This window comes from Polyodon spathula, chromosome 16 (genome assembly GCF_017654505.1).
Source record: "Polyodon spathula isolate WHYD16114869_AA chromosome 16, ASM1765450v1, whole genome shotgun sequence".
Taxonomy (NCBI): domain Eukaryota; kingdom Metazoa; phylum Chordata; class Actinopteri; order Acipenseriformes; family Polyodontidae; genus Polyodon; species Polyodon spathula.
In genome coordinates, this window is record NC_054549.1 from 16,365,676 (window position 1) to 16,393,519 (window position 27,844).

Below are 27,844 nucleotides of genomic sequence, written 5' to 3' on the forward strand. Positions count from 1 at the left end.
AGGTAATCTGTAAACCCACATATGTTATAAATAAATTTGTCAACTCTGTTCCAGCTGTGAAAACTGTTTTATTTCTGCGTTTTTTTCTTTTAAATTTTATCCCCTGCTTTTCAAGAAAATACGACACATAACGCATTTATCGATTTAAGATAGCTGACGTATCATGAAATTAGCTCAAACAAAAGGCACGCAAGTAAAAAAGGGCTTTAAATTATACAGTGTGCTGCGGACATTGCATTAGTATGGGGAGCTGAGTCTGCAATCCTGACTTCAATCCTGCTAGCTGTCTGTCCTGCAGTGACCAACTAATCTGCCAGCTGTGAGCAGCGCTGGCTTCCTGCAAAGCTGTCTTCTTTACTCACCAGTAGCACAGCTCGGTAACACTTTGCATAGTAAATACGTGTGTACTTACACATGACTACAATGTATAGTTAAATCTTTTTGCACGATATAGTTAAATCTTTTTGCACGATATATGCAAGCACACAATTGTATTAGAAAAGGGTTAGGTTTACAGTTATGGTTCAGGTTAGGATAAGGGTTGTATCATGCAAAAACATGTCCACATTAAGAGTATTGTAACCGTGCATAATAACTTTGTAATTATGTGTAAGTACACATGTATTTACTAAACTACTATGTAAATACACTGTAATTAGAGGCACTTCATGTAAAGTGTTACCCCAAGCTCACTTTTTCCCATGCATCCTGTGTACAAACTGAAGTGTGTCTTTTGTTGTTACTTTGAATTTACTAATATGTTAAATAATAATGAATATGACACATGCATGTGTTCATGGTAACACTGCTGATTTCAACCCATATTAAAGTTTACTTCATATGCACTCAATTCCACTTACTAATTCTAAAAAAAAGACATTGAAAAAGACTTTGAGTCAAAAAGATTATCATTGAATTGATTACGTTTCTTTTAGTTTTCCTATATTCAGCTCTATTGCGTGTGTATTAGTTATGGATGATACTATTTCTGTCTATCATTTTAAGGTTATTAGTCAGTGCTACTGATTTTGTTTAAGAAGTTGTTAGGGACAGTTACTTATATAATGCTCCACGCAGTAATTTTACATTTTGTAAAACAAATTGATAAGGTTTACATTAAGAAAAGGTTAGAACACTAATTAATTTCTAGCAGGTATTTTACAGAAAAACCTATGTTGAGTTAAACATTTCGACAGAAATGTTAGCTCCAGCATTAGTGTAATTTTAGCATCTATTGATCCCATGAATTCAAAGTACTACCACTGTGCTCTGTATTTATAGACTTGGTATGCAGGCCATTATATGGTGGGTTAGCAGCTGCCCTGATCATTTCCCCAGGTTTTCAGGGAGCTGTCCTGGGATTTCAGTACACCTTCCTGGGACGCCAAACAATCCTGCAACATCTGGCACAGCACAAGGACCACCGGCAAGCATCAGCAGCTCCTTACAGAGAGCTACAAACAGCCACACAAAGCCAGCACAAGTGTCACTGCTCGATTTAGCTGAAGCAATATACTCTGCACAGTATCAAATTGCTTTTAATGTATTGGATGAATACAGATTTTAAACTGAGAATTGAAATTGTAGCAAGCATGCTAGTTTCAATGATTCTGTTGAGGTGTCCTGATGGTTTGATACCTCAAAGGGTTCTCCTCCAAGTACAAGTCTTTGCCTGACCATATTTGTTTGATTGAACCTAACTGTAATTAATGATCTGATTGTATCATGATCCTAAATAGAACCACTAGTTCACACGACTGATAACAAGCATTCCAGCAGGTTAGGATAGGGCATTGGCTTCTACTGTACCATGCATTATACTGGAATACTATGCTTTGCATGACTGTAAATAAGCTACTTTACTTTCATAGTTGAGTATGATCATAAGAAAAGGCTTGCAGTTGGCTGAATAAGTGACGTTTCTGTCTAAAGCTATTTTTTTGTAATGCTTTGAATCCCTAATTTGTAAAAGCACTGTATTAATGACACCACAAGACCGAGCACAGATTTCTCCTTCCTTACACAGTGGGACACTGGGCTGTGACACCATTCTCCAATACACATGAATGGCTTTCTCAATCCCAGGGGAATATTACCACAGGGGCTGGTCTGACAGTGCAGATTGGTCACATTTTCTATCACGAGGCAGACGAGTAAATGTGCCGATGATTTTACAGCCAGCCCCATCTCTAGATAAGGCTTTGGATCACTGCATTCCCTAAAGGCCACGTCCCAAACACAGAGCCATACATCACAGTCGAGACAGGCTGGTCTCTTACGGCTTTATATTCCAGCAGCAGATGTTGACAACTGTGCTCTGAAACAGTGGTCACCCTGTCCTGCTTAGTTCAGGATTAATCCATTGCGATCATACAATATGATCTTTGCTTTGCTCTTCTCCAATTATTAGCAGTCAACTCTGCCTTGCCATGGCTATTGTCACCCTCCGATTGGGCCCCTTCACCCAGCTGCTGAAGCTGGCAGATACCCAGGACAAACAGTGAGAAAGACAAAGAGGGGGAAGAAATCAATAGAGTTTGAAACATAGGTTTGACTTATTCAACGTAGCACGTATTCAACACATCTGTTCTAGCTTGCTCAGGCTATGGGGGTTGTCCTTAACTACAGAGTTAATCTTGTGGATCCTCTAAATTCCAAAGTGTTTCACATGCAGGATTATGTAATGCAGGCTAGATCAACCCAAGTGTTTTTAAATGTGTCAGCAAAACAAAAGGCAAGCAGCTCCTGAAGTCATGAGAAAGCACCTGCACTCAGATACAAATAACAGTGTTTGAGTAATTGCAATTTAAATAAAATTGGATGTTATTTACTATTTAAGGTGCTCTGTCCTATCATCACAGAGGGGACCTTTTTTTTTTTTTTTTCTACCAGATGTTAGTGTTGACTTGAACACACTGAAATTATCACCAAGGTCTTTGGTCACAGGGTGCAGCCGAATTCTGCTCACGACTCCCAAATGAGCGTCTTAATCTGATCATTAGTTCCCAAAACCAACACACGATTCAGCACAACTGGAAGATTCTGCTTGAGAGAGAAGCCCAGGAATGAATGGCAGACAGGGGGTGTTCAAGGCAGGGCTGAGGTGCGCTCCCATAAAAGCTTTAAGTGGGTTGAGCTAGTGCTGGCTGAAACCTCCCAGCATTCCACTGAGAAATTACAAGAAGTGGACTGTACTTGAGATGGTTGTGATTGAAATAGAAATGTTCAAAAAAAGCTTTGAGACGAAGCCCTCATTGTTCTTGACTACCGCCAGTGCCTCCCTGCACAAAATTCAGAAGACAACGTAAAACGTAACCCTGTATTTCTGTATCCCGTCTGATCCAATGCTTAACCACCCCTTTATATTAATATTTTTTAAATCCATCCTCACAAGCCAAAGTGTTTTGTACAAGAAAGAGAATCTAGTTATCTATTACATAAAGTAGCGTTTCTCGTTTCAAAAAGGCTTGGCCATTACCTGGTTAAAAAAAGAGTGACTGTTTTATTCCTTTTTTTTGCAGGAAGCAGGATGGCGGGGTCTCTCCCATCTCTAACACTCTAGAGCTGCCGGTTTTCCACCCCCACCCACCATACACTGCTCCCCACTATCTGAAGGTAGGTGAAACCCTTGCTTCCATTGACTTTGTCAAGGTCACACGCTCATGCATGTTTCATCCTTCAGTCCACTGTGTCTTTTGTTCCCTGTGAATGTGCATGCCTTTATTGGGAAGAGGCTCTCACGCTAGGATGGTCAAAGATCATTCCCTTTAAATACACTGTGCCGGCAGACATGGTCAGGTTACATGGTAAGAGCTGCTTGTAGGAGAAGGTCCAGGTTTTCCCCCCTGAACAGCACAGTGTCCCAACACACAATGCTGAGGGACTGAGTTAAAAAGTTTCCATCATCATTTTATTTTAATAACTGGTTTGGTGAAATGTGTCTGGCGCAATATTCAGAAAACTTTACTTCTTTTTTTTTTCAAAGAAATAAAGGAAAAGGGTTTATTATAAGCTATTTTAGTTTTGGTGTGCTTGAAAAGAAAATAATGAAATCCTGCTGGTTTCTAGAATGAAGTTTCTATTCTGGATTGATCTGTGGAGGTTTAAAGATGAGCCTTCATGATGACTTTATTATTTTATTGTATGAAGGCTTTTGTAACGCAGAGATGCACGGTAAATATTTGTGACCTTCTTTTCTATCCAATGTATGTTTTTGTTGAGTGTGTAGAATTATATTTTTAATGAAGGCAGTGTTTGTGGTTTCATTAAGGACTATTGTGTGGCAGATGGATCAGATACACATTATTGTATGTGCACAATGCTATTTACTGGCAGATGGATCAGATACACATTATCGTATGTACACAATGCTATTGTGTGGCAGATGGATCAGGTGCACCTTATTGTATGTACACAATGCTGGAGACCTGTTAGAGGGGCCAGTCACTGATTGAAGAACAATTGGAGATGGGGCAATATGTGCCCATTTTACCCCACTTGGATGCCTAGGTTACTACATATATTGGCATCCCTTGATTAGATACATTGTTTCATCATCAACTGTATACGACAGGTTTGTTCGGGGGGGGCCGAGTGGCACGACTGTGTGGTGTGCAGGGTGGGTGCATCCTGGCTGTGCCAAGTTGACGATCTTGGCTGTTGATCTGACAGGGGGTGTCACCATGTTCCTTGGTCCTGAATTTCCCACAGGTTAGGGAGGTTAAATTGTCTCATCTTGCTACAGCGCCCCCTTCTGGCCAGGCACATGGTGATCCCGAGATGACACCTGCAGGACTATGTAACAAAATGGCATTAATGCACTGTGCTGTACAGCCTGCCTCATTCCCAAAAGAGCAGTGAAGGTGGCATGTCCTCAGGAGTGTGGAACTAGGGGTGCTGTGGGTGCATGGCTTCCATCATATACAGGGGTTACAGTTTTGTTCAGTGGCTTTCAGCACCCTCACTGTAACAATTGTTCCTGCACCTCTGCATGTCCTCCCCTTGTCAGAAGGATTGGGGGAGGGGGTGCGATGGCAGATTTGTCACAGCTTTCTGGTGCTTTTAATAGGGTTGCTGTGCTCCGATGAGATTTAAAATATTGATACTTTTTTTCAGAAGGTATTATATCCCTGGCCCGGATGCACTGCCCCTTGGGAAAATATGAATTGAATGTAGAGAAATAGGGAAGTAATGCGTCTCACAAAGCAGCGGTATTGTATTATTTTTTTTTTTTTTTAATCAATTCCACCCCCAGGTCGGATTGGAATTGGGTTGGGGGGGGTTGAAATGCAATTGAGATGCCTTGTTATTTCATCTTGGCTTTCTAATGGACTAGCTTGTTCAACCTTTACTCCCATTAAAGAAATAACCCCTTGATCCTTAATAGGAAACTGTTGGATTACCAGTGCTTTATTGAGGCCTGTAGTTCATCATTCGCGACTTTACACCCAATTAGTTCCAGGCTTGTATAACAGATCATATCTTTCTGATCTCATTCATTCACAGGTCTTGAAAGATGGGAAAGGTTTGCATTGAGGTGGGGGGAATTGAATTCTCGGGAAGGGTTTGAAAGAAATGTAATGCAAGGCTTCTACAGTGGCACTTTGAAATCAGGTTTGAAGCTCTGTTCTAACTATAGTGTTAGTCTACTACTCTCCATACACTTGTATGAGCTGTTTGATACCCATGCATATGTCTCCTCCACCCTCTTACCACCTGTAATCAAGCCTCAACCAGCTGGTTCATCTTTGGATAGTTCACAATTATTTCAACATCTTTTCCAAGCATTTACTTCAGTGTAATTAGTGGAAAACACCTCTATTAATTTTCCAAAACTGGAACCAAACAACTAAATAATACTATAACCATGTATTCTAGAATCTACAGCTATTGCCTTATACAGACAACACTCTCATATCATCTAACTGTGCCTTGAGAAAGATTGAGAGTAGGATACACTTTTAGAATAATAGGGCTATTTGTTTCACAGATGTACTTCAACACAGCAACCAAATTTGTACCTAACTCTGTAAAACTATACAAAAGATACATATTGTAGAATTGGGTTTAGTGTTATTGTCAAAAACTAAAAACTGGCCTGGTATTCTGTGACATTGAGTTTAAAGGTATCCACAGTCGTGTGAAATTGTTGTGGTGCTTTCCGGTTTCTGTTTCTGCATTTAGAACATTGTTACATATAGCGATAAACGAAGAACAAAACAAGACACTCTTACAGAAGAAGGAGGCATCATCTCAACCTGCAACTGTACTCAAATCAATGCCTTCCCAAACTCACACAAAGGCATTAGGTAGTTTGCTGATTGCGGAACTTGGTCCAGAAACTCTGTTGATTTCCATCGCTTATCGCAATCAATAATCAATCAGTTTGTTATATAGCGCTTTTCACGATAAACTGCCTCAAGCACTTTCCAGATACAAAAAAAAAAAACAAATTAATATACAAAACTCTTTTGAGAAATAGTAAGTTGTTTTAATTACATGCATTCAAATAATAAAAAATGAGGTTTGATATGGAGTCTGGAGGATCAAAGCTATAAGCAAAGCAGTACTGGACCCAAAAGACCACCTGGTGTACAGAGAAAAGGTTTTCTACACACACAAGTTTAAAAGCGTCAGTCACATCAGATGCTTTGGGAAAGGGGTGAATGCTGTATGGAGGAGCGTTACATTGTGCTCACACACAAGGTGACCTTGAGCTATCGATGTCAGTCAAGATTTTTGCAGAATAAAGACAACACTACACCAACACCTTATTTATTTTCCTTGTTTTAATTAAATGCTACATGGGGGTGGGAAATAGTACTGGCTGTGCTCAGGCATGATGCTGTGAATGAGCGTATCAGCTGTGGGGTTGAGAACTGAAATAATGGTATGTAGTTTGAAGAAGTGTTTGTGCTGAAACTTGTACTGAAGTGATCGTAATCAGGTCTGTTGGCTTAAATATATAGTGCTTGTCCTGATTGAACTGCAGTTTGCTATTAGAGCCTTGATGCAGAACGAGTGGTTCGTTTGCTTTCTGTATGTAGTATTCAGTCATACCTGCTGGTTTATGGTGCTTTGCGGTGGCGCATGTGTTGCCTGTTGCACCACACTTAGTTTGCTAAATATCTTGGTATCCCTGCGTAGATAACAGGTGCCTACAATTGTGACTGCCAACACAGATCTCAGGCAGCATGATATTTATTAATATCTCACCCATTCTGCATTAGAAACAAAGGCTGCTGGTAGTTCATAGATACCTGTAACTGTAAAACACTGCGGCAAGGAGAGTGTGGCTGTTTTCACAGACCCCAAGCACTGCCTAATGTTAGATTAAGTAACACAAAATACACAGGTGCTAATCGGAGCCTGTAAAACCGGTACTGCAGTAATACTGGAAAAAAAAATTCTTGACCATTTTGATTAAAAAAAAAAAAGTTTTTTAAATGTACAACAATGGTAGGAAATGGATAACATTTGTGATGCCACTTCATTGTGTGTCATTTCGTTCAGTGTGGGGTAAAAGGGCAATAGGTCCTACCCAACATGCACTGCAAACCAGCAGAGGTTGAATACTCGAGTCAAAGGGTGAGCTGAAGATGTCTCATCGTGTCCACCAGCTTGTTCCAGTCTTGTCGTTGCTAGGCGATAGTAGAGTTCAGACTTTCTAATGAAACTTTCTAATCTCAGTTGCTTCTCCCTGGGCAGAAAATCCTTACTCATTTTGAAAAGCAACCCCCTTCCTTGCAAGTATAACTGCTAGAATACATCTTTTTACTGCTTCTTGGCTTTTCTTACTAATTCCGCCAATTTAGCACTGTCTTTACTCACGGTTTGTAGTAGATGGTGTCATCAGATAAGCATTGCTGATTATACAGTACAGCAGGGTATCAACAGAACACTTCCACACACAGCAGGCAATGCGAGCAATAAGTTTTGCAGTGCTGGTTTGAAATGGCTAGTTTTCAAATCATTCATATCTAAAAAGAGAGTCTCAATTTGTCATTTGTATTGCAGTTTGATTGACATGTCATCTTTGCAAGGCTAATACAGGGCTGTCTTTGTACTGTGCAATGTGATTGATTTACCCGCTTTGCAACGTAATACTACACTCGAACAATACAGTGGAAAGAGGACCATGTGGGACAGATTCAAGGGAGATGGGACTAAGGTGTGCTGCTGTTTCTACCATTGAAACATACCAAAAGCTGTTTCTTTTAAGCTTTTATACACTGCCGGGCTCTTTTATTGGGACCTGCCTACTAGATTGAAGTAGATTACTTAAGTGTTGTTGCAGATCAAGTCCCTACCAACAATACTGCGCTTGTAGCCTGATGGATACGTGTACCACAATGCTACAATTATAATAATGCACCCATCCACAGTGCTACAATTACAATAATGCACCCATCCACAATGCTACAATTATGTGCTAATGGCTTGAGGAGCATGACAGACATTTCCCATCTACATCCTATTGGACAAATGGGGGATGAACTTGGAACGCGTAATCACAATCCTCTGCCTACCTCTCTGCACCAATTGTGTAAAATACGAATGACTTACTGGATTAACATCCCTCGAAATGTCTTCCAGCACCTTATGGAATCACATTGTGTCAAGGCTGTGATCAGGGCAAACGGCAACCCAACCTGATATTGGGTACAGGTCAGGGGCTGCTTAGCTAAGATGTCATGTGCTATTGAAATGAGCAGGCTGGTGAGTTAGGCACTCATCTTGCTCTATTTTTGAAGCATGATTGATATCCCCTAGATATGCTTTTTTCAGTTGGGTGGGTTTAAACTGCATCTGTATTGCGGAATGCACATGTGTATTCCCTCTGTAATGCTGTTGTCAGCTTTGAAGAAATTGTTTGGCCTTAAGACTGAAGGGGCTATTTTTCAAGTTTAGTGAATCTTGCTCAGAAAATCATTGTTTCAACATTCTGGAACTTGAGGTAAAATCAGAATTTGTGCATAATTACTTAGTGAAACTACACATGGCAAAACAAAATAATAATGGAACTTAAAATAAAAAAAAGGGGGGAAAGCAGAACTATACCAAGTGTGAAAAAACCTGAATGCGTTGGGCTTGGTGTACTGTTGTGTCTTCTTGGCCAGGACTCTTTTGTGAAATTATGTTTTCAGCCAATTGAATTGAAGATCAGATCAAGGTTGCACTGAGAGACATTAATTCTGTTCAAAGGGTTCAAAGATTTCCACCTCTTCCATCAGTGACACAGTACAAGCGGTGAATGGAATTAGGATGGTTTTTGCCTTGCAGTATGAAAGGCTTGAATAAGAAATCAGTGAATTTTAAACCAGAGAGTAAAAGGGTGGAAACTCAACAGTGGTGGGTCTGAATTCAAATGGATCTTGGGCACAACACTGGCACAGTGCTTTGGGTTCTGATATTGAGTGGAAGCTAAATCTATTTTATATCTGTCCTAAAGCATTTCACATGGACTCTACAAAAAACAGTTAGGGAGCAGCCACAAAGATATCAACAAAAGGAGCCAAGTTCTATACTAATATAGTTTCAGTTGTGTAAAGATATATGTAGATTGCTTGAAATGTGCTGTTGGGCATATGAAAAATAAATTGGTGCTCCACGCTGTGCGAATGTTTAAATGTTCAATTCTGCTTGACGGATAGCATCCATCAAAATAATACCAAAGGGAATGTATTCATGACAAACTCAGTTATCACAGTGCAGTCAGACCAGACGATGAAATAGTTGTACTGTGTACATACTCAACAAAATCATTCCCATTGAAACAAAAACCCTGCGATCCGCAGTGAGACAATCAATCACTCAGGCGTTCACCGAAATCACAATGGTGACAATCAAAATGCAAAACACTTTGAAGGACGGCCTGTTGAAGTATGAAGTACATGTTTTTCACATGGAGCAGTGCACTGTTCATGCATGTTGAGTGATGTAATGATTAATCTGTGCCAATTCATTGATGCAGAACTGTCTCCAAGGACACCTGTGAAATATTTTTTTTACTGATGATGAAATAAATGCATGTTAAAGTGGATCGCTGGTACAGTAATTGGATCTGACAGTTTAAATCAGTGGTCCTGTGCCCACGACGACGTCTGACAATCTGGACAATGAGTGCAACTGAAATCCTTGCATTCAACTACTGTGCTCAGTCTCTGCTTTTGTTCCATTTGATATGTATTTTAATGGCCTATAGTATTCATAGTGGACAGCTTAGTAGAACTAGTTTAGATTGGGGTTAATAGAGACCCAACTGAGCCACCCTGTTCTTTGATTAATTTCATAACCACAGTTCACACTACAGGGGAGAGCGTATACTGCACTGATAATGTACTGCTTGTCTTTAAAGTAATTCTCTATCAGGCTTGTGGGATTGTCCTAAGATGGCTTAAAGTTATCCCTTCCATCAATCAATACTGTAATCTTTTAACATCCTGGAGGTGGTGCCCTTTGTGTTTTAAATGGTGTCCTTGCTAATTTGAGATTTAAGTGACGTGGGCTTTCTTTGTAGACACTGCACTAGTGACATACCTTGGCTGGCATTTTGTATTTGGGGTTGGGCAGAAATGGAGCTCAGAACATAGTCTCTGCTTGAGTGAGGCCCAGCATGGAATGGCAGGCTGGGGGTGTTCAGGTCAGGTGTGTTCTCTCTTTGAAATTTTGACCTCTGATTTTAAAAAGTAATTTTCACAATATATTCTAAGTTGGATAAGTAAATGTTTCATAATATTAAGGAAAATGATGCAATTAATGGAAGTTAAAATATGAACCCAAAGCTCTTAGCATTCCTTGGTTAATTGCATGAATGAGCTGTACTGTTTGATTTATTAGTATAGATATTAGTGCACATGTATTCAAGCATTTTGCAGTAACCAGCCTCCAGATTATGAGCCGTGGTCAGAGTTTACTTTCCAATAGATTTTAGTGGTTCAAGTGTTTGAGTGGTTCTAGCTATTAAATTGTACAACCTTGCAGACATCCCCAATGGGTACTCAATAATTCAGACCTGCCACCTGCCTCAGGTTTTGACCTGCATACTCTGCAGGTATCAGCTTCCTGACATGAAAACTAAATACTGAGGGCCAGAGCTAGAAGCTATACATTCAGCTTGGACAGATACACAGTAAACCGGAATTATTCATAACTTAACAATGGTGAAGTTAAAAGTGTTACACTGAAGGCAGCACTAGACTAAGCCTATGTCTACTTGGCTTTCACAAAGTCTCTCCTGACTGGTCAACAGTCACTCTAGTTTCTCATATTAGAAGCTGGTTACATCCTTGCCTCTGGAGAGAAAAAGACAATTTTCCCGATGTACGATTAACTTAAGACACTGGCAGTTTTCCCCAGGGGAGCAAAACATGTTCTCTTGGCCTCAGCCCAGTTCAGTCAGTCGTAAAAAGAACTATCACAGCTGGAACTAGAAATGAATACAAGTGAACACAAAGACAGACACAGCTGTAGGGCTATTTCTGAGTGCATTTTGGCTGCAGTGTTTGTGTACCATTGAAAAAACGCTTTGAGGTGCTTCAGTGCATGAAAAGAAAGCCCTTTACAAATGGAAGATTATTGTGATGATGATGCCAGCTGCCAGTCCAGGCCCATTGTAAAGCAGTCTCATTGGGAGTTTGAAACCCATTTGTGTGTGTTTGTAAAGTGGATTCCATTCCCGACTTTAAAGAACATCCTCATCGCAGGAGCTGCGTCCCGCCCCAGAATTAGTTTAGTTCGTTTGGGTTGGTTACAGTTTGTTGAAATTAAAGTTGTGTGTTGTAACTTGGCAGTGACGGAGTTAAACACCCATCCCTGAAGCACATGTGCACAATATTAACTGATTGACAATTTGACTCTGACCCACGTGTATAAAAGAAGAGCCAATAGCCAAGTAGGTAATGTGAAGTGATCTTCAGCTGCTTGTACGTCAGAAATAGGGAACAAAACTAAAATGAAGGTGTCGCCCCAAAATATATTCACCTTATGTGGGATTGCGTTCCTGAGTGCCAGGACCTTCTTTCCAGGACCTTCTCTCTAGGGGAGGAAACACCCCTGGCCAGGCAGGGCACCTATTTGTTTTGTGTGTGTATTTTGTGTATTTTTGTGCATTCCCCCCTGACACTACCTGCGTTATTGTTGTGCATTTTTCATTTTCCTCATTATCACCTCAAGAATTGATGCACTATTCTTAGCAGTTACCACTACAGAGACCAACCATCTGTGTTACCAAGTGTATATATGTACACACCAAAGGTGGGCCTCTTTCTGGACAAAAGAGCAAGCTGTTTTTATTTATCCCTATAGCAGTCTAAATCCATGGGTATTGATAGATCTCAGGGTGACGCTCCTTTATAACACGCCCCAAGATCACAGCAATGCCTGACGAGCCTGTTCCTCCACCTCTGGCTCCCAGCCAAATGAGAAGGAGGGCGGGTATTCAGACAAGGCTGTAGGAATGCATAGCTTCCTAGAATGTGTGTCATCAGCTGAAGATAGTGAGACACGCACACAGACACAGTCTAGAAAATCCTGTACTGTCTACTGTCAGAGTTCAGCAGTCATGGAATGGTGTAGCATGGTAAGATTCTGGCTGCCAGGGAGAATTAATTTCAATGAAGGAATTACAGAGTACCTTTGAGAATTTAGGGCTTCATATCAGGACTGTCCCCGGGAACTTTTCTTTTTTAAATGCTCATCTAACAGCCAGAAGGATTTTACAGTGGAAGTTGGTGATAATCTCCCATTTGATTTGAAATATATATTTTTTTTTTTTATCCAAAATGGCAAAGTGTCACCTTTTGCACTTAAGCCCTTGTGCATTACGGAGAAATCATTTGGAACAGGCAAGGTCCCCTGAAGATGTAAGTACCATTGCGTCTACCTTTACTTTTGAATCAGTGGTGATCGGGTATACTCAGAAGTGATCAGTATTGGTTATAAATGCTTGTCAACTTTTTGAAGCATTTTAAAGTACCAAGGAATCTAGCTGCATTGAGTGGATAAGTGCTTGATGAAATCTAGGGTCATTCTCCAGTGCTTTTCAGTGCTCTAAAACTTAAGGATGCAGACAGTATTTAAACAAGGAAGGGGGTTGGTTCACCATCGCAACTTAATGTAGAGGTTCCTTACAAAGTGAATAGTGGCTACACACCTCCAAGGTAGTCAGAGATCATACAGTTGAGTAGGGTGGTTGCCTCTGGCTCCCAGCAAGCACGTGGCTCAGTCCAGTTGGCTTAAGAATTACCTGCAGAGCATGATGTCTGCTTGGCAGGTCATTCAAACTTTGCCATTAATCCTAAAAATTCTGCTTGGCTGCTAAATCCCTAGCTGGCATTTCAACAAAGAGAATGCAATATGAGCTTGTGGATACTATCCCCGTTTACCTGCTAAATAAATCATTTAGTCAAAAAACAAGGCAGTGTATTTTAAGTCAAGAGATCCTGGACTCAGGTTTCCACCCGTCAGTATCAGGTGACCTCTTTGTCCCTCAGTACCGCGTTAACGCTCTGCGCATTGTTCTGGTCAATGCAGCCATTTGAGTTATTCTGCATTTTGATTTGACGCCTTCTGGCTGTCCACTGCAGCCCCATGTCACTCCTCACTTCTGATCACATGTAGTAGTGGCAGTCGAGGTTGCTTTCCATTCCTTAAATATGCATGTTGCCTGATTCAATAAGCATTCAGGGATGATATGTTGTTCATTAAACAACAGCACTGTATTTTGGTTGCTCCACAGTTTTACATATATCTGGTGAAGCACTTATTTATAGTGATGAATCCTGGTAAGGATGTTGTGTAACAGGTTATTAAGTGTATCTTGGGATCTCTCAGTGATCTGAGTTAGATGTTTGTCAGTGTGTGCATTTACAGTAGTAAGCAGTGTAAAGTTAGTAGATTTCTCAATTTTAATATTTACCACACACATACATGCACACTAGTCTGAAATGCAGAAAAATGATCAGTAAATGTTAGGGGGTTCTAGTGATTTTAGTTTGGTTAGAAGCATTCTGAGTTGGAGTACAACATGTTTAAAGCATATTTTCAAAAACTATTAAGACAAGTAAGGAATCTACTGGAACACCCACGTTTTTAAATGGTTGTTGTTTGCACTCAGCTTTGTCACAACATTCTTTTCCCAGCAGAAGAAACAGTGCAGGCATTGACTTTGCAGGCATTTGTTTTTAAGGCAGAAACTTGTTTGTGGTCTGTTTAGCTAAATACAACACAATGAAAAAAGAGTGCTTTTTCATGTTCAGATACATTTGTGTTCAGCAGAGAATTTATTTCTGGTTTATACTCTTATCTGTTAAAAGCATTTCAAATGTACCAAAAACAACCACATTAAGATAAAGGGACCAGAATACAAAGATATCTGCAAAAGGGAAGGCATCATACTGTCCAGCCATGTAAAGGTGGAATGCAACAGCTGCATTCCCTATCTTGTCTCAGTACCCACAAGCACACAGTTTCATGAAAATCTGTCTTCATCTACGTATGTTTTGCTTCTTGAACAAGATTTATACCAGTTTTCAGGTATAAAATAGTATTTAGAGCTGTCCAGAAACACAATTTGAATGGGGCTGAAACAGCCTGGATAGCTGCGGTAATGCACTCGATTCCTTGTGACGATCAGTCCTGTATGCAGTAGGTAGTCACTGTAGTTGTTCTTCATGCATTATTGCGACTTGGCAAGAGTAATAACTGTGACTCCCAATGTCAAAACATGTATGTTTAGTCTTGGTAACACTAACAATTGGGGACCAGTATTCAAATTTAGAATATCTGCTATTGCACAAAAATATACTGTTTATATCCAACTACATATAATAAAGTTGTAAAGATGTTAGTATGTGGGCTTTTTAATTATTTTTTATAAAGCTAATAAAACATCAACTATCTACTATTCCCATTAGCATGACCAAACCCATATCCTAAAACTCAACAATACTAACTGTTGCAACAGAATTCTTATATTGTGTGAAGTGCAGCATTACTAAAAAAACCGAACCTAAGACCTTCGACAGACTTTTGACATTAGACCAAATACTGGCAAAGTTATGGATTAACTTATTTTTATAAAGCACATGAAATAGATTCATAATAAAAAAGGCTTTTGGTTTAGGTTGAGATTTACATTCAGCATGGCAAAATAATGACACATCCATACATACATACAATCGGTTCCTAATAATTGTAAATGCCCCCAAGGGTAACTGTCATCTTTGTTACAGGGAGGTTTTTAAAATGCCTTTCCTGTCACTCTGCTGTTAAACAGAACACCCCTATGAGAACACCTTTGCAGTGATGTACACTGATACCACAGTCACTTATCAGATAAACTAAGAAGCAGAGGTCCACTGTTACTAGATTGTGGCCAGTAATTAATTTATATATATATATATATATATATATATATATATATATATATATATATATATATATATATATATATATATATATATATATATGAAGTCGCCTGTGTAAGAGTAAGAGATTTTTGTTTATTTATTTAAAAAGCCAGGAAAAATATTATTGTTGTTCTTAGGCCAACATATGTCAATACATCTGTAGAAGATGGTGTACTTAAATCTAAAATGTAGAATTATTAATAGGAGTCAAGCGTCCCTCAGTGTATGTATAACTCTAAGATGCAATCTGACAGGTTGTTCACACCTGGAGCGCTCATGTAAGGGGCGTGGTAGTTGTTGTCTAGCCTTTGTGGGCGGTATGGAGGCAGCTGCTTTCACTCTTATGCTAAAAGGGATTTGAACCCAGGACTCAAGAGCTGAAAGGCTAGTGAATTAGCCTGCTTATTTATTTTTGGTTCCCTAGCAAATCTTTCTGCAATTCATTGTGCCGAATCTCTCTAGAGACTTCTTAAGACTCAAACCAGTTTATTTCTGAAGGAGGTCAGTGGATCCAGGTGACTAAATAATGTTTACCAATTGAAACCTGACTGTAATTCGACTCCATGCACTGGTTACATTGCTTCTTATTCTCTCATGGGGCACAGCTGGGACGTCATGTTCCGATGAGGATCTACCATTCTGTCCTGATTTTACCAAGTGCCTTGTGGTTGTACAGTATTCTTTAATTAACAAATTGCGATTGCGTCGAGAACCATTTAAATACTTTCTTAAATGGTCAATCTTAAATGCACATCCCTTATATTTGCCTATGAAACCACCCTGTACTACTCTGGCCAGCTACAACGCAAAAATGGTCATTGCTAGAATTTTCAATAGGGATTCCCAACAGCGACACCGACAAAACATTTCAACATTTTACACTTTGGCATTTGTTGATAGAGCCAAAGTAGTACAATCTAGCAACGCACGCAATAAAAGTAAAACTAACATGTAGTGAATAAAATCTTCATTGCAAAAACAGGGCCTCCCATTTAGTAAACATGCATAATGTGCTAAACAATCAACTGCTCAGTTGATAAAGCCAGAAGGAATTTAGCGGCTGATGTCTAGTTCTGGTTAACGTTTTCATGTGACACTCCTAGAATCTAGACTATAAGACTCAACTGCCTTTCGTGCACATCTACTTTTAATTGGTATGAACAGATATGTGGGATGCAAACCATGGAATGATCAAGGAGAACAAACAGTCTTTGTCTTCTATGTAACATCGTCAAGCCAGTGGTTCCTTCCTAGAAGCCAATTAGTATCAATCAAAAACTACTACTTTCACTACAAAACAAACAAATACTACAGCTTGCATACTGAAATACAGATGACCCAAATCATAAACCTGGGCAAGACGACCCTATTCCTGGTGCATTGTGAGCTGCAGGTCCACTGGTCAGCCAGTGCATTTTAGAACCACTGCAACAGATGGCTATTAATTGTAGCACTCAGGTTCAGTGGCATGTGGTTTGCAGCACAGCAGATTAATTGTTTGAGGGTGTACAAGTCGGTTGATGTAGTTGCCCAACCTTGGGAATTTGTCAAGGACTGACTGTGATGTGTGCTCAGAACAGAGGGCTGGGAATCTCCTGTTGAATAACACAGGCGAGCTGTTCTCACATGATGAAGGGTTCAAAAGGAGTAAATGGGGATATCACCTTGGGAAATACCAGTGAAATCCTGATTTAAGAATGCCTTACTGTTTTTACACGGAACTACATATTGCATGGTAATGGGTACATTTCACAGAAATCGTGAAATCTGATCGTGAAAAAACTACAGCCCTAGTAACGACTGGTTGAGATGTAGGATCACATGGGGGAACTCCATGGTCTGGCAGTGTAAGTCCACACATGGTTTGGGGGGGCTTGGTTCGGCGATCATATACAAGCTTTGGTCTAGCATGGAAAATGGTCATTCAAGTTGGCTGCAAGTATGAGTTAAGAAATACAGTCACTGGAACACATTCCTTTGGAATTTAAACAATTTAATTTGATAAAACCTTACCTTTATTTATTTTTTTTTTCCAGAATACTGATTTGTTTGAAATGATTGAAAAGATGCAGGTAAGGCACAGTTTTTCTTTTTTTCAATGTATTTATTTTTTACGTCCATGTTGGTTTCTTGAGATTGCTGAGAAGGAATGATCTTTTTAATGAACAATATTAGTCCTGAGGCTTGCTCCTCAACAGCCATTTATCCTTCACATTACTTTTATCCAGATTAGTTAGTCACCTCTCAGCAATTGCTCCTAGTATTTGTAGTGTCAACACCCTACGTTCTTGAAAAGTGGATGAGAAAAGGCTATTTCTTTAATATTCTGCATCCACATCATGCAAGACTGTGTTCTGAATATTTCATTAACTGATTAAAGCAGTTTGAAATGCATGTTATAATGGAAAAGACAAAGGCAATTCTGTAATCAAATGCCTCTGAATGGAAACAGCAACATTAAAATGTGTACAACATTTTACACTACGTGTTGTACATCAGTGATCACCATGCCAACATCTGCAGAATATTTTAGCTGAAGGTAATTCCAACGCATAGGAGCCACCAAGGGCAATGACTGGAACAACTTCAATCAGAAGGACATTCTACATGAACAGTGTATAAGGGTTAAGGGTTAAATGTTATTTAGAAGAAGTTCATCTCCATTGAAATTTCACTCATGACCAGTGTAACTGCTTTAGAAAAGCCATTGATTTAAAAAATATATATATATATAAACAAAAATAATGACATGATAATAAACAAGGTTGATTGTGGTAAGAAACAAAGAAAGTGGATTTTAAAGTACTAGAGCTAGCAAGATAATTCCAGCAAATGTTCCCCAAAATGGATTACCATAATTTTGCAGGTCTTATGTTTTCCTTTGTAAAATTCAAACATGTAATAGTATATTTAATGCAATGCTGCATCTCCACCACATCCCTGCATCAATGAGGGACTCCATGATATTGACTCCTGTACAAGAAGACAGCAATCTGTTTGTCAAGAGGAGAGCCATGGCATAGCACCTGGGAGTTTGAGTTGTTGCAATGAGAAAAGCGCTTCTCGATAACCAAATCATTGCTTTTCCAATGACTCTTCTGGTTTAAATGGCTCTACATTCCTCCAGGTGACCTCTTGAGGCAGCAAGCTGGGATAGGGGACTGGAGGTGCAGTGTTGACATATCTAGAAGGAGATACCCATGCGTGTTGCTCCCAGGTAGCTTTATTTACTTTAAATTCACTCCAATACCAATGGAAGTGTTGACATGTAGCCTTGCCTTTACATATTATACTGGCTCAGCAGGGCATTGAGAAGACACAGTAACACAATTAACCATCACTGATTCTGTGGGACATTCAACTTGGATCATGTTTAGCCACAAATAAAGCTAGCAAGTCTCAACTCCCACAAGCCTCTCAACAAGGTTGACCTCTGGGGTGAGGCCTCTTTCCCCCCTTGTTCTCTATATTGACCCCTTCTGTCCTGTATATTCTGGGTTTGATTTGAAGAGATGATACCCTTGTAATGAAAAAGCATGGAAAACCACCCGACCCATCCCATTGTCTTTCGTGTTTGTATTTGCAGTGTCTTTGAAGATAGATTACACTATGTAACATAATTTTCGTTCCTGGGTAGTAAGTGTTATTTCCTAATTGCTTATGCCTCAAAAGTATAGAAAATGGTTATTACTCCCCACAAACTTTGCTTTTGTGACCAGAGAGTGATATTTCAAAATATCACTATTTCCAATGGGAAAATGGGTAAATACAGTATAATTGTAAATCTCGAAAAACTACTCACTTCTAAATCTTTTGTAGTCATCTTTGTATTACTTTAGTATAAATACATGTTAATTTGGATTCATATTTTGTTTTTTTCTGACTTTATGTGAATGAAAAGACACATATTTTCTATACTTTTGAGGCATAAGCAATTAGGAAATAACACTTACTACCCAGGAACAAAATTATTTTTTTTTTTTTGTTACACAGTGTTATCTATTTACTGTATTTCTTTCTTAATCTCTTGCAGGGCTGCAGAATGGATGAACAAAGATGTACTCTCCCACCTACACTTAAAGTACGTCCAAGCCTTTACTTTTCAAACAGTCTTTTGTTATGAATGGTTTGGAGATGTAGGCTGAAATTTGAGTTGGCAGAAGTTGAAACCCTTTATAATGATCAATCAAGACAGTAAACTGAAGAAGGTACCAGCCAAAATGCCTACCGAGTTTCTTATATATTTTACTATAGAATTCTGATTGAGCGTTTAAGTTATGATTGATTGACCTGTGAGATATTAAACAAACTAATTCTCAATTTAAGGATTAATATCACAAGTTATTTTAAATCGTTTAATCATTTCAGGTTAAATGAAATGTAGCAATAATATTAAAACATTAATAAAGTCACAACTTTAAAAACCTGTTTAAAAATGTTGAATTGTTTACTGAAAGAGCTCTTGTTGGGATATTAGAGCTCAAGTTCAGAGTATTTAAAAATATTATTATGTGAAGAGGTGGAAGCTTCTTTGATTTGATTTTACACTTTTATAAAAGGTGAGGAGGCTAAATCTTTTTTTGTTTCTCTCAGACTGAAGACGACTACATACCTTACCCCAGTGTGCATGAGGTAAGAGAAGCTAAACTGGGAACAAAAGGACACATTATTTGTACTGTTGACTTTTTATTTGTATCCAGCAACATCAATCAAATTAACTCATCCAGCAGCAACTCAATTACAATGGCACACTAAATGTCCCACATTGAATTAAAAATCTGAGGAGTTCATAAACTCTTTTTATGTGTTTCAGTGGTCGACAGTACGCCCTCTGTTCGTCACTGGTAATATTAAAATGTCCTGTCCGGCATTTGAAAGCCAATTACTTTCTTCTGTGCCAAAATACAGATATTCAGAGAACTTATAAGCCTTGAATTATATGTAGTATTATGTTTATTTAATTAAAAAAAATAGCCATAAATATAATGTAGGATTTAGGTTTAATACTATAATAATTTTTGTACAACTATATTATTGTCTTGTAATATGATTACCAGGGATAAAAAATATTATATATAAATTGGATCGACTGGCTTTGCGTTAACACACAACTAATGTTTGTTTTTTTATCTGAAAACAAAACGTGCAAAGTTTACATTCCAAACTCAAATCAAGTTCGTAGGAATCAATGCTTCTGAACCTTCAGATCGAAAGTTGTTACATGCAGAATATACGGACTCAAATCCTAAAATAAGTAGCTTGAATCCAATTCGATTGTGCATGTAATAAGAGAGCAAATGTTTACTTTATTTAATGGATGAATTAAAATGATGGACCAGAGATAAAAAAAAAAAAACATGGACATGGACACAAATGGGAAGGTAGTTGACTTTGTACAGTATTGCATTGAGAAGTGATAAAGGAAGTCACTGGAGCACACCTCAGGGAAAACAGCAATGACACATAGATAGAATTAAAGAATGATTGTATATCCTCTACTGCTTCAACATTTAAAAAGATCCCAAAGGACCAAAAGAGGTCTGGGTATGTGGGCTTTCTAAAAGCCTTGACTTACTCTTAACTGTCTCAAGCAATGTACCATTACACTAGAATGTACCATTAAGCCCTGTCTTTCACATTAGAAAAGGTCCTAGCCTAGGAGTCTAGGTTTAGGTTTGAATCTGCTGTAAAATGACCAGGCTTTCAACACTGGAATCTACTTGAGAATATTAAATCAAGTTCCAGATCATTGAAAACTGCTCCTGTGAATTTATTTTTTATTTTTTATTAAATACATTTATTTATTTATTTATTTTAATAATAATAATAAATTGAGACAATAAGAATTGTAATGTTTCTGACCAGGATAAAAAATTGAGGCTGAGAACTGGGGAAATCCCAGCAAAAAGAGTCATCCTCTTGATGGAAGTAGGCCTGTCCCTCATGAGAGCTGCACTCAGACAGCCTTGTGTTGGAGTCTGAACGATCTGACAACACCTGGACTCCTTCTGAAATCCAGTCCCTCCCACAATGTCGTGTTACTCGGCTGTTCCCTTTTGTACAGGCTATTCACTCCTTAATGCTTTAAGATTATTTTGTGAAAGTAACTGAAAAGAATCAGCTTTATACATTCCTCTTGATTTATTCATCCATCAAATAAAAGGAAGCAAACACATTCCTTAATGATTGAGTAGACAATGGGATTGCAGTGTATTTCATTTAGTCCACTTGATGCGATCAGTGTTCCACTGGGATCACTTGTTCAGATCAACTAAAACAAATTAACAGGCTCTTCTGATAATTATGTTGTAATCGGAACTCATTTTGTGCAGTTCTTTAGGATTGTTCTAGTCCTATAGTTGATCATGAAAATCTGAGTATGTAGATACGTGGAGGTCAATGAAGTAAAACTTCTTGTTTTTTTTAATCCCTTTTTTTCTTTTTCTAGTATTGTACAAATAGCAGGTGTTTTTCTCCTGACAAAAAAATTAATAAGTTACTTAAAGACTATTTTGTAACGTATGTAAAAGCTGGTCTATGTCTACAGCTAATCATTTGTCAATACCTGCTCAGTTCTTCAGTTGCATTCAGTGCCGTTTCAGAGTTTAATTGAATGACACAGAGATCTGCGAGTAGGCCGGTTCGATCTTACCAGCTTTGTTACCTCTTTCAGGTCCTGGCCCGCACAACCCCATTTCCCCTCATTCTCCTGCCCCAGTTTGGGGGTTACTGGATCGAAGGGACCAACCATGACTTAAACAGCCCTCCCGAGATAGAGCAGCTGCTGTCCCCGACCGCTCGCATCAAGCTGGAGTGCAACACCACCGCCAAGCTGTTTAGGAAGCACTTTCTCGGCAAGGTGAGCAATGGGAGAGGACCTCGCAACACCACCAGACTCGGGAGCACAGGGTCTGGGCTTGCACTCTAGGACCTGACAGAGCAAAGCGTGCAAGAGAAACACACTCAACTTGATTAGAGGTAGCCACTGAGTACTTGTACACAAAGCACTTGTAATAAAAGCTGAACTATGTTTGTAAGATAGGCCAGTTTGCATAACATAGTGGGATAGAAAGTTCTGGTCTCAATTTAAGTCAGTGTTTAATGGAATCAAAATCGATCTACCTGAAAGAATTGAGGTGCTGAATGCTAGTGTTTGTATGTCAGTGAATCTAATAAACTCAGTATCTTGGTGTTCCTTCATCATGGGACATCTTGAAGAAAGAACCCATAAATGAAGGCTGCTTAATTGAGATCTGTTTCTGGTTGCATTTAAAAAGAATGTGTGAAAGAAGCCCCTTAAATGGCATGCTCAGTCCTGCTCCTCCTGAGTTTAATCAATGATCCGGGTTAGCAGACAAAAACCTGCACTTGATGTGAATTCCCACCCTGAGCAGCTCAATTACCTAACAAGCCCACTATAGTAATTGAAAAACTCATCTGATACAAATCTCCTGCCAATTTCAGTCCCACCCCCCCCCCACACACCTTGTGAAGTCACATGGTTACAGTTGCATGTATAGCCCCCAAGCAACTGTTTAGAAAATATACGACTAAATATAATCTTCAATCCTGTGGTCATTTAGCTCAGTCACTCCATTCAAAATATGTTCTGAATCCAGCCTGAGTAACCATGTGCTCTTCTCAAATAACGTTAGCTCATCAGTCTTTGTGATGTTATTTAAGTCCAGACAATAGAAAAACACCTATGTCACCCACATGGAAATGTCCCTGCTGAAAGCTGATTGTTCTTCTTGTTTTTGGTCTTTAGGAGCATTTTAATTTCTACTCCACGGACAGCACCCTGGGACACCTGGTCTTCTCAATGAAGTACGATGTGATTGGGGACCAGGAGCACCTGCGTCTGCTCCTGCGGTAAACACACCTCACACATTCCTCAAGGGTTGAATTTATCCGTGTTCAATACAAAAGCCACTAATAAGAGAGATCCAGTACAAAATATTCCTGTACACGTGTTCAATATCCTTGTATCAGTGTTCTGCATGACTCTCTATTGCCGTTTTTGATTATTTGCTATGCTTACTAACTATTCCAGCAGAAGCTGCTACTGAAAAGGCTCCTCAATACTCCTTGTATCCATTCCGTGACAGAATAACCTGTTAATCACAACATATTATCACTCAGTAATATGCCTCACAATGGTTTCAATATTATTGTCACTCTATATTATTGCAGAATTTCACAAGAGAATTTAAATGACCAGACTAACCTACAATTCAGTTCTATGCCTGTGTGTATAAAGTTATGTACAATCAAAAACATTTCAGTTTAGATGACTAGGCCTTATCAAGTACTTGCACAGCTGACGTCAAATGTAGATTGTACTTGATTTATATACCAACAAAAAAAGTAAATACTGTAATATATTTAGCAATTATGAAAATAATTCTGACAATAAGCTGGCTGGAGATGCATTATTTTACAGCACAACAGGGAATGCTATGCAAATCGCTCCAGTAGTCTCACATTATTAATATTCTTGACTGGGAAAAGCAACAATTTACATGCTTTCTGTTCCTGCTCAAAACAATATAATGTACTGTACTATAACAGTTAATCCCAGACTCATGTTTTGCTTTGAAAAGATAGATAAGACTGTGGACTGCTGGTGTGTATGGAGTTCTGAGCCATGCTCTGGTAGTGAACACTTGATGTGGTCTGCTGATAGTGGTATCTGATCCTGGATCTAACACTAGATTTGCTCTGCATTTAAAAAAAAAATAATAATAATTCTACCATAAATTTTTTTTATTTTACTCAAACTTGAAAGTGAAGTGACAGTGAACAATGTTACTGCCTACAGTCAGCCCAGGAAAGCAAACTTGTCTTCTGCAACAAAGCTGAAACAAAGCCCTCTGCAAAGGAAAGGACAGCTAGCAAACTTTCCAAATGATCCATGTTCTTAATAGAACCGTCCACCAAACACATACAGTTTTCAAGTGTAAAGTTTCTTAAAACATCTGTTATGTTTTTATTTTCAGAACTAAACTGAAAACGTACCACGATGTCATTCCAATATCCTGCCTCACTGAGTTTCCCAATGTTGTACAAATGGCAAAGGTAAGCACTGGAGATTGGAATAAGAGTTTCTGCAGAGATTTGCCTACAAAAAAAACACAACATTTAAAAGGACACAACACATGATTTTCTGGAAACATTTCATTAGCTATAACACTTATAGAATTTAGTCTAGTATCCCAACACTAAATACATCTAAAATGTAATTCCCAAAAACTGCACCTGTGGTACAGATGTTTTCAGCTACAGCCACCCCTTATAAAAGTTTCCCATAGAAAGCATAGCATGGTATAATAAAGCATTGTGAAAGAATAGTGAAGCACAGGTGAAAGAATAGTAAAGCATTGTAAAGACCAGCAAGGTATGACATATTAAATTATATGGTAAACCAGGATAAACTGTGATAAATTTATAGTATCACTTTGGGAAAAGCATGGCACAACTGCAAAAATACTGTGGAAAACTTTTAAGGGACCTGAATAGGCAACAGATGTGTTTGTTAGCAGTTAAGCATATCAAAAATAAGAATTGTATTATATTGCAAACCTGTAGTGCAGTACTGGGCAGGTCCGAACAGGGTTCTTTAGCATAAAGATGTCTTTGACAAACAAGAGCTAGGCCCCCAGATGTAATCACAGCCCTGTTTCCAGTGATAAGGTGGGTGCGGATAAGTGTTGTTATCAGATAAGAGGGCTCTGTTGTTCCAGACACCGCTCACTCTCTCGGTCGGGTTTCGGTAATGCAAGGTCCTGTTGCTAGGAATGCCAGCTGTCCTTGTTTACACAAACGCACCAATGAGTGACAAAGCAATCGCCAAGACAACCAGCTCCATGTAGCTTCATGGGTACTGCAGTGTAGTGCTTCACCGTGGGGTTACAGGAGCCACTCTGAGCTCACTACATTTAAAATGGAATCATGAATGGCCCCGCCTATAATAACCACTCAGAAGGAATACCCTTAAGTCATTTGAGCCAAGAAATGCACAGAAATTGAAACCAGTCCATTATAGACATTGGAGGGACTTGGCTAACGCATTCAAAATTTGAAATCTCTGTTGAATTGTGGAGTGCGTTTCTTGTTTCAGTTTTTTTTATATTTATATTTAGTATCTGAAACCAGGTGTTTTAATATTAATAGACCTCTACTTTGTAATTGTGTGTCTCTCATTAGGATTGTATCCATCTCGGTATCAGTGCAATACATTACAGTTCATTTACTTTGAATTATCCCAATAGAAATAACTACATTTGCGACTGAAGTGGTTTTATACTATAAGAAGCCCTAACTGTCTTTTGCTTTTCAGCTCATTTGTGAAGACGTGAATGTCGACAGATTTTATCCTGTCTTGTACCCCAAGGTATACACAATATATAAACATACAGTGTATATATGTGAGTCTGTATTTGTTGAATGCTGTTGTAAGAAGTGATAAGTGAGACTTACAAACACTCACTATCCTCTGCCCCCTATTTTTATTTTTACTAAGACTTTGCATCAAACTTACATTGTAAATGGTAACTTAAAAGCATGACCAAACACTTTTTTTTTTCTGTGTATTATAAATATGTCTTTATAGCGGCCTGTCTAGATGTGTGAAAGTCTTCACGTACGTTCACTCGGTTTCCCTCCCCAGGCTTCACGACTGATTGTTACTTTTGATGAGCATGTCATCAGCAACAACTTCAAGTTCGGAGTCATCTATCAGAAATTTGGACAGGTGAGCACTCTGGTTTGTATTATTGATTATTATTTAAATTGTCAGAATCGCTGCTACAAAGAGGCTCAGATAACATGTTCTGCAATATGAACATCAGCACAATAACGCCCAAGCTAGACCCCCTCTCCCCTTTCAACTCAGCCACAGACATTCCTAAGAGCCATGAAGGAGCTGGAAATGAGGAGCCACTCTCAAACCTGTAAGAGTCCTTCAGGGGGGACTGTTTGAAAAGCTCCTTTCATCCAGGCCCAGATAAAAGCACTCTGGAAAAAACACAAATAAGCGTCGTCTTGCTGGGAAGTGGTTTCTCTTTTGTTCTCAAGTGCCCCTGAAGTGCATTCGTCCAGCTTCAGGTTGCCCTGGCACTTGAATGGATCCTAGGGTCCAGACCCATTGGTTTTAATGAGGAACCACTTGTATCACGCCAGACCCTGCGCTTAGCAGAAATTAGTGTTTATTCAGCTCTACCATTACTATGATTATTATGTTAATTGGACTTTGGCTCACCTTTTTAAAAGGCTTATTAGAATTGCTAATGTTTCATTGTGTTTCTCTTAATATTAAGATTGATTATGTTAGATCGGTGAGGCTTTGTTTGATATTGTTTTTGTTTATTTTAACGGGGGTGGGTACATTGATTTTTTTATATAGAATGTAGAGAGGCAAGACAAGATGAAACAGAGCAAACTTAATTTAAGCAGATGTTACAACTAATTTAGTTGGCCTAGGTTCTAATTAGATGTGCTAAACCAATTCACTCAGCCAGCTTTCCACTAGTATTTAAACACATTGGTGCAAGTAATTGGTAAGTCCTAGTTTTTTAAACTGAGAGAAAAGTTTCCGACTGTAATGAGACTGACCTACGGGTTCATGCTCTGACCTGGTGCCCTGTTTAGTGTTTAAGCTTTGGTAAATGCCAGCATGGCTGTGTTTCATTCATTTAGTTGTTTTTTTCAGACAAGTGAAGAGGAGCTCTTTGGAAACAGTGAGGAGAGTCCGGCCTTCGTCGAGTTTCTGGAGCTGCTGGGGCAGAAGATTGAACTCCACGATTTCAAAGGGTAGGAATCCAGTGTACTGGATGAGACCATGCGCCTACATTCACTGAAAAACCAGACCCGTTCTCCACAACATGATAGTGTTTACCTTTAAAAAACAATGCATTAGTCACACAGCAGTGCAATTGCTATGTACCAGGCCAATGGTGGAGCTTAACTCAAAACATGTTCTGTAATGATGTTTTCATATAGTGAATTGCTTATGAAATGTTTAGAGCCTGTACTGTATACACACATTGAAATGCCATACAATTAATTTTGACAAGGGGGGGGGGGGGGGGGGGCACACAATAGAAACTTAACATTGTTCTATTAATCTTTAAGCACTTTACAACCAAAAACAGTGTATTATTGATGTAGAAGAAAAAAACACTGAGGTGCAGTGATAACTTCAGGTTTTGGAAGTGCACTGTCAGATCCTATGCTTTTATATGATTATGTAACAAATTACAGCATTTTAAATCTTCAAGGGTTATACTGGTGTCAGCTAGCTTTTCAGAAGGAGAATACTAAAACCCTCGCCAACATGGCTTTGCTTTTGAAGCTGTGAGTGTCTGTCAGCAGGATGTTTGCTAGGTTTGGGATGCTTTTGAAGCTGTGGGTGACTGTCTGAATGCTGTTTGAGG

General features: G+C 39.0%; 1 protein-coding gene across 17 annotated transcripts in view; it reads left to right on the plus strand.

The window, feature by feature from the left end:
- Window positions 1-27,844, plus strand: part of LOC121329194 (rap1 GTPase-activating protein 1-like) — a 124,779-nt gene that overhangs the window by 73,097 nt on the left and 23,838 nt on the right. For 14 of the 17 annotated variants that reach the window (XM_041274659.1, XM_041274644.1, XM_041274643.1 and 11 more), the window contains 10 exons: window positions 3,522-3,615; window positions 17,447-17,482; window positions 19,444-19,491; window positions 20,004-20,042; window positions 22,084-22,269; window positions 23,179-23,282; window positions 24,410-24,488; window positions 25,750-25,803; window positions 26,080-26,163; window positions 27,121-27,221. In XM_041274659.1, the coding sequence (XP_041130593.1) occupies window positions 17,465-17,482; window positions 19,444-19,491; window positions 20,004-20,042; window positions 22,084-22,269; window positions 23,179-23,282; window positions 24,410-24,488; window positions 25,750-25,803; window positions 26,080-26,163; window positions 27,121-27,221 (713 nt within the window). In that variant the 5' untranslated portion in view covers window positions 3,522-3,615; window positions 17,447-17,464. Of the gene's footprint in view, window positions 1-3,521; window positions 3,616-12,507; window positions 12,864-17,446; window positions 17,483-18,492; window positions 18,628-19,443; window positions 19,492-20,003; window positions 20,043-22,083; window positions 22,270-23,178; window positions 23,283-24,409; window positions 24,489-25,749; window positions 25,804-26,079; window positions 26,164-27,120; window positions 27,222-27,844 lie in introns of those variants that run through there. The other 3 variants (XM_041274646.1, XM_041274645.1, XM_041274654.1) reach the window with 3 other exon arrangements.